Raw genomic sequence first — 15,268 nt, forward strand, 5'->3', positions numbered from 1 at the left:
AGGGCAGTCAACAGTGCTCACTTTGGATTCCCCTGAATGACACTTAAACAAGATGAGTTTCCCAAGTAGTTTTCATCACATGCAACATTTTATATTAATGCAGTAAATAAATATTCATAATTAAAACCCTGGAGTTCTGTCATCCTACATAACTTTATAAGTTGAACAACAGTACCGTAACATTACTGAATAAATAAAGGAACATGGCCCATATTATGCTGAAGCAGTTAAGAAAATTTAACTTCATATATATGTAATAGCTGGCCGCAGTGGCCACGCGGTCTGAGGCATGGACCTCGTGTGCCTGGCCGCTGGGACCGTGGGTTCGAGTCCCACTCAAGGCATGGATGTTTGTCCACGTCTTTCAGTGTTTATATAAGTAGAGGCCTTGCGTCAGGCTGATTACTCATCCAAGGAGTCCTACCATTGTCCAAATAGATCAAGAAAATGAATAAATGAAAACCTCAACACCTACGGGTAAAAGAGGATAAAGAGAGAGAAAGAAAGATACGTAATATCAGTGGGTTTACCTCTAGGGCCTGGTCCTCCAAATACACCAATCAAACCAGGCAAGCCAGGTAGACCAGGAACACCCGGAGCTCCAGGTAAAATATCACCTGGTGGACCTTTAGGACCCTGAAACACAGTATCAAAATTGGTACTAGAAATCAGATGTATTGAATATTTATCTTCTCAGTAATCTGTATGACCTAAGAATTCATTATTTGATGCTATAACTGATAGAATTAACTGGTGTGTTTCGAGTGATTCGTGTTCACATTAAGATTTATATTTTAAGCAAAAATAAAATAATCAATGAAGTAATGTGTATGGAAGATATGTAGATAGAGAGGATAGAGGGTGCAGGTGAGCAATTGGGGAGTGAATTGTAATTATTAAAAATGTCTTCCCATCATATTCTTTACCACATCTCACCAATGTTAGAGATGTTCAAAGTTTCTTTTGAAACAATATAGCACTACAACCCCCTGAGAAATGTGGTAGTTTATATTTCTTTAGCTTGTTTCTGTGTATTAATTTCATAGTTCATGATTCAGCAAAAATGTATATTTCACCTATTAATTAGGATAGAATCTTAACATGTCCATTACCAGCTCTCAGGTGCACAGTCATTCTTGAGAAGCTGATAGTAATTCAGATACTCAAGAAATTCCCCACCTTTTATGAAACCAAAGATTTAATACCATGTTCACAAGAATACAGCATTGCATGTTCTGCCTACATCTCCCTCCTAGATGTTACTACTTTAACCTTTATCATGTGGGAACAGGGGTTTTAAACCCCATATAATGTGGCTCCTGGCCACGCTTTAGCTCTGTGGTTAACAGTTTGGTGGCATATTAGTGCAACTTACAATCAGCTGGATCATCACATAGATGATAAAGTTTAAATTAATCTATCATTATTATCATAGGCACTTTGCTATTGGTAGACACTATAATAAAGGAACCAAACTGAATTGAATTAAATTAAGTTGTGATAAGACATTAATGGGGACTGCAAAACATTTTCTGAGAACCAGTATCCTACAATGCACTTCTCATTTTAAAACACAGCATAAAAATGAAACAGTTAAAAAATGGGCACAATAGAAAAGATTGCTTATTCCTTGACTTACAGGTAAGCCATTCAATCCTGCAAGTCCTGGTGCTCCCTTAGGTCCTATATTTCCTTGTTCTCCAACAGGCCCATGTCTTCCTGGCAATCCTTGAGGACCCTCACTACCTGGTTCCCCTTTCTGACCTCTGGCTCCCTTATTACCCATTTCACCATTCAAGATACTAAGTCCTATGTCTCCACGACTACCCTTTTGACTTGTTAGCCCCTGAAACAATATAATAGTCATAATAATTATGTTAGAATATAAATGCATAATAAAATGTGTAATAAATAATACTATATGTATGGTACCATAAAATATACAGTATTCAGGTAATTGGCATGAAAATATAATTTTAAAATATTTTTCAATTCATGATTGCAGAAAAAATTTTGTTTTCTCTAAATGGAAAAGTAAAATATCCTTGGTGGGGAACATCAGCCAAATCAATGTTTGTACATCATGCATTTTCTTTTACAATCTATGTAATCAATCTTGGTATTACAATGTCAGCTTCTGTGACACATCTGGATAGAGAAGCAGAATATTTGTGCCAACCTACAGGGGGGCCAGGCAGACCATCCATGCCAGGTACTCCGGGAGGTCCTCTGAGTCCCTGATCTCCTGGCATCCCAGAATACCCTTTAAGTCCTACAGGACCTGTAATGGCTAGGCCAGGTTGTCCTTTAGGACCTGGGAGCCCTGATAAACCTTGGTTTCCTGTAATACCAGAGCTTCCTTTGCTACCATCACGTCCTGTAAAGGAATTTTATGTGTGTTGTATTCTATATTTAATACTAAAATTGTTGACATTCATTTTAAACTATATTATGACTGGAATTATCTTATTATATAAGTAATTAGTTCCATGAGAAGTCAATTGTGCAACTGGTCAAGAAATGTCCACTTTTATGGGACCTAAAGATTCATCAACATTTTCTTATCCTACTATTGAACCTTGTTCTGAATTAATTCAGTCAAGTTCACATCTCCATAACCTATTCAATAACCACACTGTGAAACTTTTAATTTTGTTAATTGTCTCCATCTTCCTGTTACTCCCTCTCATTTAGGACCACATACATTTATTACTCCATATATTTGCTCCTCATTTATGTGTTTTCAGTTAAAGTAGATGTGTATGAACCTTTTTTTTTCATTTACATTGTTTTAGTTCTAACTTTAATGTGGTTTCATGACCAGTAACAAGCAGTTATGATGAGCAGTGGTCTGTTATAGACGGACAGTTACGGAGACAGTGTCTTAAAATGTTAATATCACATTAGATACAATTATATAAACATTTTACGTTAACAGTTGTCTATATTTATCACATGGGGGTCCAGCTCTAGCACTTCATTTACACAGTATTTTTTAGGAAAGTATCTACCACAGAAGTGGATAAATTACTGTATTCTCCTCAGCACTTCTTTTCCTGACACCCTCAATCTAGGTTTTTCCATCAAGATGAGAGACCATTCTTCTCACACATATAAAGTAAAAAGTAAAACTAGTCCTTTTCTGCACTCTTTACACAAAATACAATGCATAATGGGGAGGTGTTGTCTGTCCATGTTTCATCTCTGAAACTACTGGTCAGATTTTAATGACATTTGGTATTGGGGGTCTACACAAAACAATATGTAAATTAGAATTACCCAGCTTCAAGATTTTCATCAGTAATAAGTGAACATCAAGGCCAGTGAGACACATAAAATTACAAGAGACATTTTTAAAAATATGTATAACACAAATTGGAGTATACATTTGCACTCTTGTACCTTTAATCACTAGATGAAGATGGGAAAATAATATATTCCTAACTGAACATTTGCATGCATTCCTAAATTTAATATTATCTCACTTTCATTAAGAATACTCTTTAGACTTGTTACTGTTTCACTCACATAAACTCTTCCACCTTTTCAAGTATCTTATTAACAAGAAGGAGGGACTGATAAAACCATGAACAATTATACTCATAATAGCCAACTTTGGGGTTTGGCCACATTGCGTGCTGAATGTGTTTCAATGTACTGGTAAGCGTTGCAGTTATTTACTGTACCCCGAAAGCAGTAGTTATACTGAGAACGTAATTATTGTAATATCTATAAAGCGTTTAGTATATTTCCTAAAATAGTAGTAACGTAGTAGTAATTTTCAACAAATCTTGCAAATTAAACTGACATTCACAAATGCATGCATGGATCTATCAAGAACCTAATTTGTACTGTCAGGAAACTTTTTTAATTTTAAAGACATAAGAATTGTTAATCTGTAAAACTGACCTTGATCTCCTACAGGTCCTTTGATACCTTTCACTCCCTTGATATCCAAAATGAAGTGACCTGTATCTCCAGGTTCTCCCTGACCTCCTTGGTCACCATGCTCTCCTGCTTCACCTCTGTAATCCATCACAGAAATTGTTACTTTGGCTGTCACAGCTGACCATTTATTTATCCGAACTTTTCAACAACTTACATGAAGTTTAAAAAAATATGTAGATTAAAATATGAAGTAACATCAGCCATTCAATGGCAGAACACATGTTTAGTGTTTGCAAACAAAGATAGAAGTTAATTATTAGAAAGTGAAAGACGTTGCACTTTAGGGAAGAGATTATTGTATTGGCTTTTACACCCATTCTTAAGCTTACAGGTGACCATCCAGTCCTCGGTCTCCTCTAAGGAACTCCTTTGGAATCAGAGCATCTTCACCTTTCTGTCCAGTATAGCCATCTACACCTGGTCTTCCATTTCTGCCAGAAATTCCCTCGGGACCATGTTGACCCTATAGATGCAGAGAAAGAAGTTGTAGAATCCATATCAGTTTATCTCCTTCTGCGTGATCAGATTATCAGCAAGTTAATTTAATGACTAACAGAATAATGTTAATTTTAGCCACATGTAAATACTGATTTGGTAATGGAGTTATTATTGAGCGTCAACATTTTAAGCTTGTTCGTGGACTCGAGATTCACTCATCTTTCCACTGCTTCATCCTCCTAGATGAACGTAATTGACAGAGGGTAGTTTTCATCGCCAGTTGAGATATTACAGATGCCATTTGTAATGCTTTCTTCAGCTCTGTCATTCTCATTTTCTAGTTTACGTCATTACAACCCATTTCCTTAAGATCCATATCCTTAATACTGTCTCTTTCTCATTCCTCCAAGCAGTTAATTTCCAAGAGGTTTCTCTTCTCAGTTTCATGTATGTTTTTTATCTCCTCCATCTTAGCTACATTTCCAGCCGACCATATTCTCAAAGATTTTTCTTCCCTTTTGATAATAAGTAGTTCGCATGTGTAAATTGTGAAATTTCTTTTTACGTAATGTCTTCCATTCTGTACTTATTAAAGTCCTCTGAGCTCCAAATATTTTCCCAATAACTTTGTTTCCAAACAGCTTTCATTAAAATTCTACTTGAAGTGTTTCCTCAAAAGCAATTTCCACCCAAATTTTGAAACTTAGTAAAAAGATTATTTTAAAATACTTTTTTTAATGTCAGTATTACAAAGCTTATCGAACAGTTATGAAATGCAATGAACAACTTTTGGTGAATTTGACATTTTTTGGAGCTTTTTCATTGAAACTTTTTAATGTGTAAATTGACAGTTAACCATAAAAAATTTTGCAATGTAAAGCAACTCTGAAACTGATTACCATTCTCTTTCATAATGGTATATTTTGTGTACCTTCTCTCCTTTCCAACCCAGTAGTCCTTCTTGACCGGGAAGTCCTGGAGGTCCTGGGTGACCAGGTGGTCCTTGAATACCAGGGAAACCCCAGTCACCTTTTATTCCTTTTTCTGACAGTGTCGAAGGTAGAATATATATTAATTTACCTGGCTGTCCCTTTGGACCTGGTACACCCACCATTCCTGTGTAGAAAAATATTATTATCTTAATAGAATATTAAAAATATGTCAACACAAATAGGTGACTAAATGAATCAATCAGATTAGGATTACTTTAATCACATTATAGGACTGTCAGTCTTCCTCTATCCCATAAGTTTCTGGGTGGCTGAGGAAAACCATGAACACCTCAATCGGAATAGCTGGTCTCTGGGCCAAGATTTAAACCTGGGACCTCCTGAATATGAAGCAGGAGAGCTAACCACTCAACTACTACGTTCAGTTGTGAAACTGATATATTATTTCCTGCATATTATCTCTGTTTTGATGTTTATTCTTTAATGCTGCTTCTTACCTACAATTCCATTCACGCCATCCAAACCTTGCCTACCAGCTGGACCATGTTTACCCTTCTGCCCTTTGGTTCCGCGTTGACCTTGGAGTCCAGGGAATCCTGGGATGCCTGGAACTCCATTCCTTGCAGCATCACCAGGTTCTCCTTTTGGTCCTGGAACACCTGCAACATAAAAATTTATGTTATAGTGAGAAGACCGAAATCAGAAACTGCCTGAGGTAAAACCTCATATATTTTTGCATGTAGATTTTAATTTATAAGAATTTTGTCCTTCCAGTCAGAAGTATATTTATTTTGTTTTATTTACGCAAAAATTATGTTTTTGAATGGAAACTAACTATTATTAATTTTCATCTGCGAGTGTCGTTTACTACGGATGAACCAGCTGGTCTGTTGTGATGGTATGGTAGATATTCCCCCAGAATGCTCTTAGGGGCGCATATTTGGAGGTAGAATGGAACACTCTGTGTATTTTGATGCTTCATAAAATATGGCAGAGATTCTTGCTTCAGCATCTTTTCTGCTCCCATATCTTATCTAGGTATTTATAGTTTATTTAACAACGCTTTTTTAGTGAGAGTCATAAATGTCACATTTACGTATGTCCAATTATCAACAGTTACAGATCTACAGATATTTAAAATATAAGATTCTTGCGGCACTGAAAATTCAGTGATGTAATTCCTCTCCTCTGTTTACTTTGTGTTCATTCACCATGTTTTTCACGGAAGTTCTTATTCAGGTAGACTGAAATGTGGGGTGCCCCATCACTTCGTTATTTTATATGGTTGTGAAACGAGATTGACTGTTTGAGAATGAAATGTTGAGGAGATTATTTGCATATAAGAAAGATGAAGTAACATCAGGCTGGAGTAAATTCCATAATGACCAGCTTCATAATCTGTAGTAAAATGAAAGGGAATGAGAAATACAAAATATTGTAGGTCTTAACGACATATTAATAGCACTTTGAGAAAAAAAATCATAATTTCAAGTTGGGGAGCGATTCGAACCACAATGAAATTCGCGTAACAACTTTTTATGTTAGCGTCCAGTATCAGGTTTCTTATAAGTCAGTTCAGTTCAGTTATTTCGGAGATGTAACATGCGGACAGACACGTCCCCCAATTTATACGTCCACTTTATGCAAAGAACGCATGGCAATCTGTAAGTGACATCAACATTGCCTGATTCCTTAAAAAAGACAAACAAAATAAACTTGGTCCAATGTTTTCTAAAACACGGCTGGTAGCACTAGAAGAATTCATTATGATAAGTCATCGTGAAAGCTTCATTCAGATCATACAATATTATCCTTTACTTAACTAATTACCAACATGATATTTATCAGGTAAATTAATTTATCCTCAGAAATAATTACTTTAGTTTCAGTCTGGTGCCTGTTCATATAATAAATTGTAGATACATATTTATGCGTTAAAATGGCACCGGTCATTCCACAAAAGTAGGGGAGTTCCTTGAATATCTCAGCCTATTATTAGCTTCTTCAGAATGATTCTGCTCCATGGAGTTTGTTAGAACTCCGGCCTATCTGGAAAAGTTGCCATCTATAAATTGTATAATGTATTTTTAGTACAACGTAAAGAACGCGTGACCCTATGAATGAACCACCACACATGTCCAGTGTTTGGATAATTAGTAACATCCCATTCAACAAGTTATCAGACGCAACCGCCCTGTGAAGATACGAGGATGCAATCAACTTCCGGCGACACAGGATGTCCTCTGAGTCAGGGCTCGCGTGATAAGGAGCAAAAAGGCGACGACTCTTAACCACTTTCATTGATATTTAAATTTATCAACCTCAAAACTTCAAATATTTCATTTCCCAGGTACTTAGTTTTCTGGGATGAGTTTCATAATTTGCAAAGCTCCATGTCGATGTTTACTTGCCGTTGTTTTATTAAAACTATCCAAAAACTTAATCCCTATTCACTTGCTGTGTTTCCTCCTCTCGTATAATTCCTGCAGATTGTTCGTAATTTTCGTCTTGTCATTCCAAGACAATACGAGGATAGTGCCTGAAGATACACACGACACCTTTCATACACATCCAGCCTCAAATGTCATTTCTTAAATACTCCGTAACAAACTCCTTCCTGAGAAGCTGACAGAGGCTCAATTGGTTAAGTTGTGCCCGTATTTTGTGGAACCCGAAAGGTTCGTTACTGTCTTCAGAAGGGCTTGACACTGAACTCTACTCTGAGTCACCTGAATCCAATCCACAACCTGACGCCTTGCTAGTTATAAACTGGCGGGCTAGAATAATGCCCTACTTGAAAAGTTGGACATCAGTTCTTAAAGAAATATCCCATCATTTATGAAACCAATAGTTTCATTACCGTTTTCACAAGAGCCCGCCCCTGGACTCTGTTCTTAGCTACCTTAATCCAGTCCGCATATAAAAACCCTGTTTGTTAACCTCTCATGCCTCGTGCACATCTAAATAACACTGTTGAAAACAATGTTACTGCAATTTTTTGTTATCAATGACATACGAATGTCCAGACCGAAAATGAAATTTTGAAATAAACAAACTTTCGATTTCGGTCTGTACGTTTATGTTAAAAAAAATCAGGAATGTTATTTACAAGTGGACGCGGCTTAACAATGTTTTAAACATTTGTTTATATATTTCCTTTGATTTTTACCGACTGTGGACAGGAAGACATTTTTGCGGGTATGTAATGGAGGTGTGGACGGGGCTTTAACACAAACATTCTGCCTAATGTAGCAACGGAGTGCGGCATTCCCGTTTCGTATTGGCTGTAATTCGCGGTCCTTACAGGAGTTTTAGTGATAATTATAGAACGCTGTTCCGTTTTGTGTCGATAGGATCGGAAGCCATCTTGGATTCTCTGATGCTTAGTCTACTACATTGTCGCGATATGCACCAGCCTCGATTTACTTTCACTTCGGTCTGCAATGAAACAAGTTTTCTGCAAATGAGATACAAATATTCCTTCACCTACTGACCTCAGGCCAGTAAAAAAATCTTGAGAGACAAGGGGGTTATTGCACTGCCTAGAAACGCTACTTTCTTTGTTAGATGTCAAGTTAGCCATCATTTTCATTCTTTCTTCTAGATTAGTGATTTGAACCGAAGGCCCGAGGATCGCTGCCTGTCCACTGCTTAATTTATACCAGATCCAAACCCTGCCCCACTTCGGAAAATTAAAATACCGATATGGAAATCAGAATTTAAAAGTACTTCTTTAAATGCTATCTAGGAGTTCAACTTTCAGACTACCTGAATCACCCTTCAGAAGGAAAAGAATGAAGGAAAACTATAGGCCTAAATCTCAACTACAGGTTATCTGAGCCTGGATGTGCCATCATCCAGTTTGGTGGTCGGAGGGAATCAGTACTTAGTATGTTCCTTCGGTTGCAAGTGCAAGAGAAGCTTTCCATGAACCCACCAGGAAGTTCCATACAGGCACAGAGAAGCTCAAACATGACTTCAGTAACCTTCATAAATAACTTTTGTAAAATGAATACACTAGCATCACTTATACAATTTTTGTTCATCCCCCTAAAAATAAAAGCACACAAACATCTTTCATTATGAGTTTTCTCAGCAGTTCCTTACAACTTTGTCATCCCAAGCTGTACATTTACTGATTATTGCATTAAGATTTGTACAGAACATAATTTTCAGATCACATTTCAGAGAAAAACTTACCTGGCAAACACACTCCACAATCATCTCCCCTGGGACCACGTACACCTTTACTTCCGTGCAGCCCCTCAAGACCAGGGAGTCCAGGAGTTCCTGGTGATCCCGGAAGTCCTGACTCACCAGAAGGCCCCCGAATAGGGACACCTATACCTGGAAACCCCTTTGGCCCTGAAAGAATGAGATTCAGAAACAGTTGAATAGAAGTTTTATGCTGAACTGAAGCTTGTAATTTATATTTTCAACCTCAGAAAATTATATTTAACGGTGCTCTCTGCCTACTTCCTAGGTGATTACAACCAATTCTATAATGGAAAAGCCAATTTGTCACTGATTATCAGTGGATTAATAGTGGGTCTGTGGGTAGGAAGATCATTGGAAAACCCCTTACCGTGTAAACCATTTTCACCACGATCTCCTTTTGGCCCATCAAAACCATCACGTCCTGGTATTCCATCTTCACCTGGTGACCCTGTTATTGTGAGCCCAGGAAAACCCTTTTCTCCTAAAGCACCTAACTGACCAGGTACACCTGGACTTCCCTGAGGACCTTGGGGACCTGGCAAACCTGTAATAACAATTTATTTAGTATTAAGAAATTATTTAAAATCATTCGTAATGAACTAAGTAACAGGAAGATGGAGAAAATTACGTAGCTTCATAATTTGTGCCCTTCACTATATATTATTAGAGTGATGACATCAAGGAAAATTAGATGAGTGGAACATGTAATACAATGCAAATGAGAATTAATACAAAATGTGAGTCTCAGGGATGTGAACGTGTCTAAAAGGAAAGTTGCCTGTTATGTTATTGGAATGTTTCTTACCATCATTCCCTCTTTCCCCTTTAATGCTGATTCCTTTTGGTCCTCGGGATCCAGGCAATCCGGCACTCCCCGGTTCGCCCGGAGGACCGATGAACCCTGTGTTCCCAGGTTGACCGGGTATTCCAGGAAGTCCTCGATCTCCAGGAGGACCTGGTAGAAGGAAGGCACTGTGATAAACATCCACTCATTCATTAAAATAATTGTGTTGTCACTGCTAGGATACAAACCTATAGGCCCTTGATGTCCAATAACACCAGGACCTCCTTCTTCATCCAAATTAGGGTTATAAATCCCAGGTTCTCCTTCAACTCCTTGTACTCCGGGTGGTCCGATTGCACCCGGTGTCCCTAGTGGCCCCTAATAACAGGCAATAACATAGTAATGAATATCATGGAGTGTTTCAATTTGCTGTTTGTCTGTATTTATTCATGAGATCTAAAAGAATATATTGCCATGACACCTTGTGCCTAAAATATAATAAGACCCGGTACTTTTCTTACCTTTGGTCCATCTTCCCCTGTCTTTCCGGCATAACCTGGGGCTCCTTTTGCCCCTTTGGGTCCACTTGGTCCTGGAGGCCCGTCCTTGCCCTGTTTTCCTCTCTGTCCATCTGGGCCTTGTCCCCCCTTCACTCCTTTGGCTCCAATAAAACCAGACTGACCCTGACAAGGAAACATGATTAACTAAAACCTCTGCAATAGTAATTTTTCTTGAATCTTATTGTCATAAAGGCGCTTCAGCTGCCACAGTTATTTGCGCCATCATCCGGGAATTGAACCTGCAGTTTTTTTTCTGTTTAACAGGAGATCCACATTCGAGCCCAACGTGAAGAACTTTAAACATTCCGTTGATTCTGTTCGTATTTTAGAATGATTTTTTTTTATAACCCCGGGACCGTGCCATAGCGTAAGCGGTTAGTTTCCGACTTTTTACAGCCGATGTTCGCTACCAGATCAGACCATATGGGATTTTTGGTGGGCAGAGTCGCTCTGGGATGAGATTTTTCAGATTTCTTTGGTTTTTCCCTGTGGTTTTTTTGCTTTGAAGGAACGTACAGCGTGTCTCACTTAACGTGGAACCCGCCACGACAGCATGCCGCAGCTGCAGCGAGCGAACTATCGGGAAATGACGGAAGTCAACGCAGAACATGGCCGTTGCATGCTAGTAGGTTGGTTTCGTGTTATGTGGGACACTGTGTATGATTGTGAAATCCAGAAGGCTGATGGACTGGACATGTGACTGAGATAGGGAAACGAACAATGCATCTCGCATTCCTGTAGGTGCCGGGGACCTCTTGGGAAACGTCCTCTTAAAATACCGAGGATAAAGTTGAGATGAACTTCCAGAGGCAGGTTATGAGTTTGAGAGGTGGATGGAACTGTCTCAGGATCGTATCTATTGGAAGGTTTTGATATTAGTGCATTGTTAGTTTATATATGCGTATTTAGGAACGCTTGCTATTGAACGTTGCCAGTGATGTGTCCTAATGTTGTTCCTCAGACGTTCGTATGCATCTTATTAAAGGCATATCTTACGACTTTCTCCCAGTGATAATCTCTTTGTTGTGACTTACATTATGGTTGAATTGTGGGTTTCTATATTAAGGCTGGTTATAAATCCAATTATCACACTAAACACCGTTCAGTATAAATTATATCCGTAAGAATACGTCATTAATAATCCGTCTAGAAACATCCGACAAACGGCACAAATACAGATGACGTAATGTCCATTAAGCGTATCCTGTTACTGGTTTATATGCATTGGTATGAAAATCTTGATTTACGTATCCGAAAACACAAAGAAAGCGTATTAATTTTGCATTTACAAACACTTTTAAAGCCTGACACAAACTTCTAATCTGTTAAAGTAAACAGGATCTGAGTGTAATACAAGTATTTGATGCTCAATGTGAAGGGCTCAAGTCAAATATAACCCCTCTTTACTTCTTACTAAGCACAAAATAACTTACAATTACCTGCAAAAAAGAAAAAATATTAACACGCTCTTAACGTTTAACAGCGTTTGAATTTGTCTTACTTGTGGTCCTTTTGGTCCGATTTCTCCCTTCAGTCCTCGTGATCCAAAATCTCCTGAGGCCCCTTTTACGCCCTTTGGTCCCTTCCATAAATATATGGGAGGATGCTCCACATCTTCTTCTCCGTCATGAACGAGTTTACCCGGTGGTCCGGGGTCCCCCAAGTCTCCTTGTTCTCCTGGCATTCCGGGTAATCCTTGCTTTATCTCTCCTGAATCTCCGCGGGGACCCTCTAGTCCCGATGCTCCATGGAGACCCTGCGCATGAGTAGACGCAATGCGCCAACGTTTTATCGTTGCTGTTTAAGGCATAACTTCAGAAACACGAGGACTGTCGTTCTGATCGCTTAGATGCGTATCCAAAAGATTTGGTTCTCTGCTGATATTCTCAGATCTAGCTCAGAAAGTAGGCCAGGCTGTTGCAAATTTTATTCCAGTTCCAGACGGAAATACGATGTACGAGTATTTTAGTATCTGAAATGTACTGATTCAAATAAAATTAACACTGCTGCATAGGCTTGGCCTCTCTAAAAATGTTTTCCGACATTTGGTAACACTCCTTGGGCGGCGGTTCGGCCCGTAGCAAGGCAGCACAACACAAAACGACAAGAACACGCATCATGCCTCAAGTTGGATTTGAACCCGAGATCCCTGTGTTGGAGCGGCTAAGACCCGCGCCTTGTACCGCGCTGTCATTGTGATTGGAACTAAAATTCTGGAACTTTAGACAATTAAAATTTACCAATTAAAAGAAAAGTCTTGTCAGGTAACTCACTTGAAATCCAGGTGGACCTGAGTAACCTGGTCGCCCTGGTTCACCCTTGTAGCCAGGAAGTCCCTGGAAAATGTACGAGCAAAAAAAAAAGCAAATTATTTGCTGATTAATATCTCTCTGACAACAGAATCAGAAATGTCTATTCCGGTATCATAAACGCCCACCATTCGACACGATCTGACAAATTCTGATTGTGAAGTCTGCTTTGTCAGGAGCCAGTTAAATTCATATCAAAGCTTTACACCCTGTTTGTTGAAGACCCATTTCAAGGTTAGCAACGCCAACAAGAAACAAATTTATATCCATTTACTGCAACTTGCCTCTATCCCGGGTCTTCCTGGGATTCCCCGGTCTCCTTTCACCCCCTTGGTATTGACACCTCCCTCCCCTGGATCTCCTGGTATACCAGGGGGACCATATCCTCCCGGAAGTCCCCTTCCGCCAGGTATTCCAGGTTGACCGTGTTGTCCCGGCTTACCGTCTGTGCCGTTGCAGCCATCAAGTCCATGCGGTCCTGTGGGACCTTCATCCCCAACCGCTCCCTGTTAAGAAGTGTGTGACGTACGCTGAAATCATCCTCTCTCGAGTTTTAAAATATGGAAAATAATAAACAAGATTGCCTGCCTCATTCTTTCCTGTTAGGAGCGCAAGTAATTGGCGTCTCTGCTACCTCAATGTCGACCTCATCTTCTCGACATGATAACAAAGCCCGCAATTGGACACGATCATAAGCCAGCTACATCAATCTCCGATCTTTAGAATCTCCCTTAAGACCAATCTTTATGTTATCCTCTTATTTTCTCCACGATCTTCCGTGAAGTCGCCTACACTAAAATTCTATACGCATTCCTAACACATCAATCCAAGCTACACGTCCAGCTCACTTGTTTCTCCTCTCTGTAAAGACTGCAGAAAATTTATGATTGGATAAATATCGAAGCGGGATGTAGCGAAAAGAATAAGAAATTTCATCACAAATTCTGCGTGCACTATGATATAGTTTACGTATTATTGACAGTGTAGTGTTCTCTGGATGAAATTAATTACCCGTATCAAAATTCTACTCGAGTTAACTTTGTACACGATGATTTTTCCGATACTGGAGTGATGTGGTGGAACTTTCATCGCCGTAACTTTCGCGTTTATCCTCTTGATATAAAAGTGGGTCAGTAATTGTGTTGTACACATATTTATTCCTTTCGCTTTATTTCTGCAGTTAAACACTGCTCGTTTTACATGGAACCAGTTTGATAACCTCTTGGTTTATTTCCACACACTTCCTCGTATGCTTTGGTGTTGTCAGACGCCTACCCCTACACTGTCAAATGAATTCGATAAAGATGGCTGTCTTCTGGGTTGTTGCGCCGTGCAGTCTGGTAGATGTTTGTCGACGTTTCAGAGGTGCTTGCTGCATCCGTTGTCTGTGTGATGATCGCCCTGATGATGAAACATCGGTAAACTTTATCAGACAACACGGCGCAACAACCCAGAAGACATCCATCTTCAAAAATATAAGTTAAAAAAAGGCACCATCACGCTCTTTTAATTTTTCCACTGGAATAATTCTTTATTTTCACTCAAAAACGAACGGACCGCGGCATTAACCTGCCCTGACTAACAGACAAAGTATTCTGAACGAAACAGAATGCAGCTCCCCATAATTTCAGAGCATATACACCCATGCATGCTATCAGCCTTCCTTTGTCTTGTATTCTGCGTGACTGTTGGTAATTTCTTCATGACAGTGACTACAAAATGTAGCAAGTTTTGTCGTTATTCATCTTCACGAGATAGCCTAGCTGAAGCTTCGTGATGCTCTAACAGAGGGAAAGAATTATCAATGATATGAAGTGATTCTTATGTGGACCAAAATAATGCAAACGTTGAACTTACCAGGTACAAAATCTTTCCATTTCAGTTAAAAAGACATTTTATTTTACGTCACCTTCTGAAAGAAAAAATCTAAGTTTGTCCAGGGCTGTCGTCTAGCCAAGGAGGCGGCTTCCCGGTGCTTTGGCCCTCCTTTTGAAGGGAATAATATTTAACACAGGCAAAGGCCCAAGGGCAGGCTTCGTCTGAGGCCCAGTCCCCCAGATA

At 39.1% G+C, this 15,268-nt stretch overlaps 1 protein-coding gene across 1 annotated transcript in view; it reads right to left on the reverse strand.

The window, feature by feature from the left end:
• Positions 1–15,268, reverse strand: part of LOC110829801 (uncharacterized) — a 66,568-nt gene that overhangs the window by 12,838 nt on the left and 38,462 nt on the right. The window contains exons 4-18 of the mRNA XM_022063896.2: positions 13,492–13,713; positions 13,172–13,234; positions 12,400–12,654; positions 10,860–11,021; positions 10,587–10,716; positions 10,360–10,509; positions 9,922–10,098; positions 9,537–9,701; positions 5,834–5,995; positions 5,318–5,502; positions 4,278–4,411; positions 3,910–4,025; positions 2,184–2,377; positions 1,640–1,846; positions 531–636 (exon numbers count right to left, since the gene is read on the reverse strand). Coding sequence (XP_021919588.1) covers positions 531–636; positions 1,640–1,846; positions 2,184–2,377; positions 3,910–4,025; positions 4,278–4,411; positions 5,318–5,502; positions 5,834–5,995; positions 9,537–9,701; positions 9,922–10,098; positions 10,360–10,509; positions 10,587–10,716; positions 10,860–11,021; positions 12,400–12,654; positions 13,172–13,234; positions 13,492–13,713 — 2,428 coding nt within the window. The remainder of the gene's footprint in view (positions 1–530; positions 637–1,639; positions 1,847–2,183; positions 2,378–3,909; positions 4,026–4,277; positions 4,412–5,317; positions 5,503–5,833; positions 5,996–9,536; positions 9,702–9,921; positions 10,099–10,359; positions 10,510–10,586; positions 10,717–10,859; positions 11,022–12,399; positions 12,655–13,171; positions 13,235–13,491; positions 13,714–15,268) is intronic.

This window comes from Zootermopsis nevadensis, unplaced genomic scaffold (assembly GCF_977971745.1).
Source record: "Zootermopsis nevadensis isolate Lab colony 2312 unplaced genomic scaffold, Znev_1.0 Znev_ptg000008l, whole genome shotgun sequence".
Lineage (NCBI taxonomy): Eukaryota > Metazoa > Arthropoda > Insecta > Blattodea > Termopsidae > Zootermopsis > Zootermopsis nevadensis.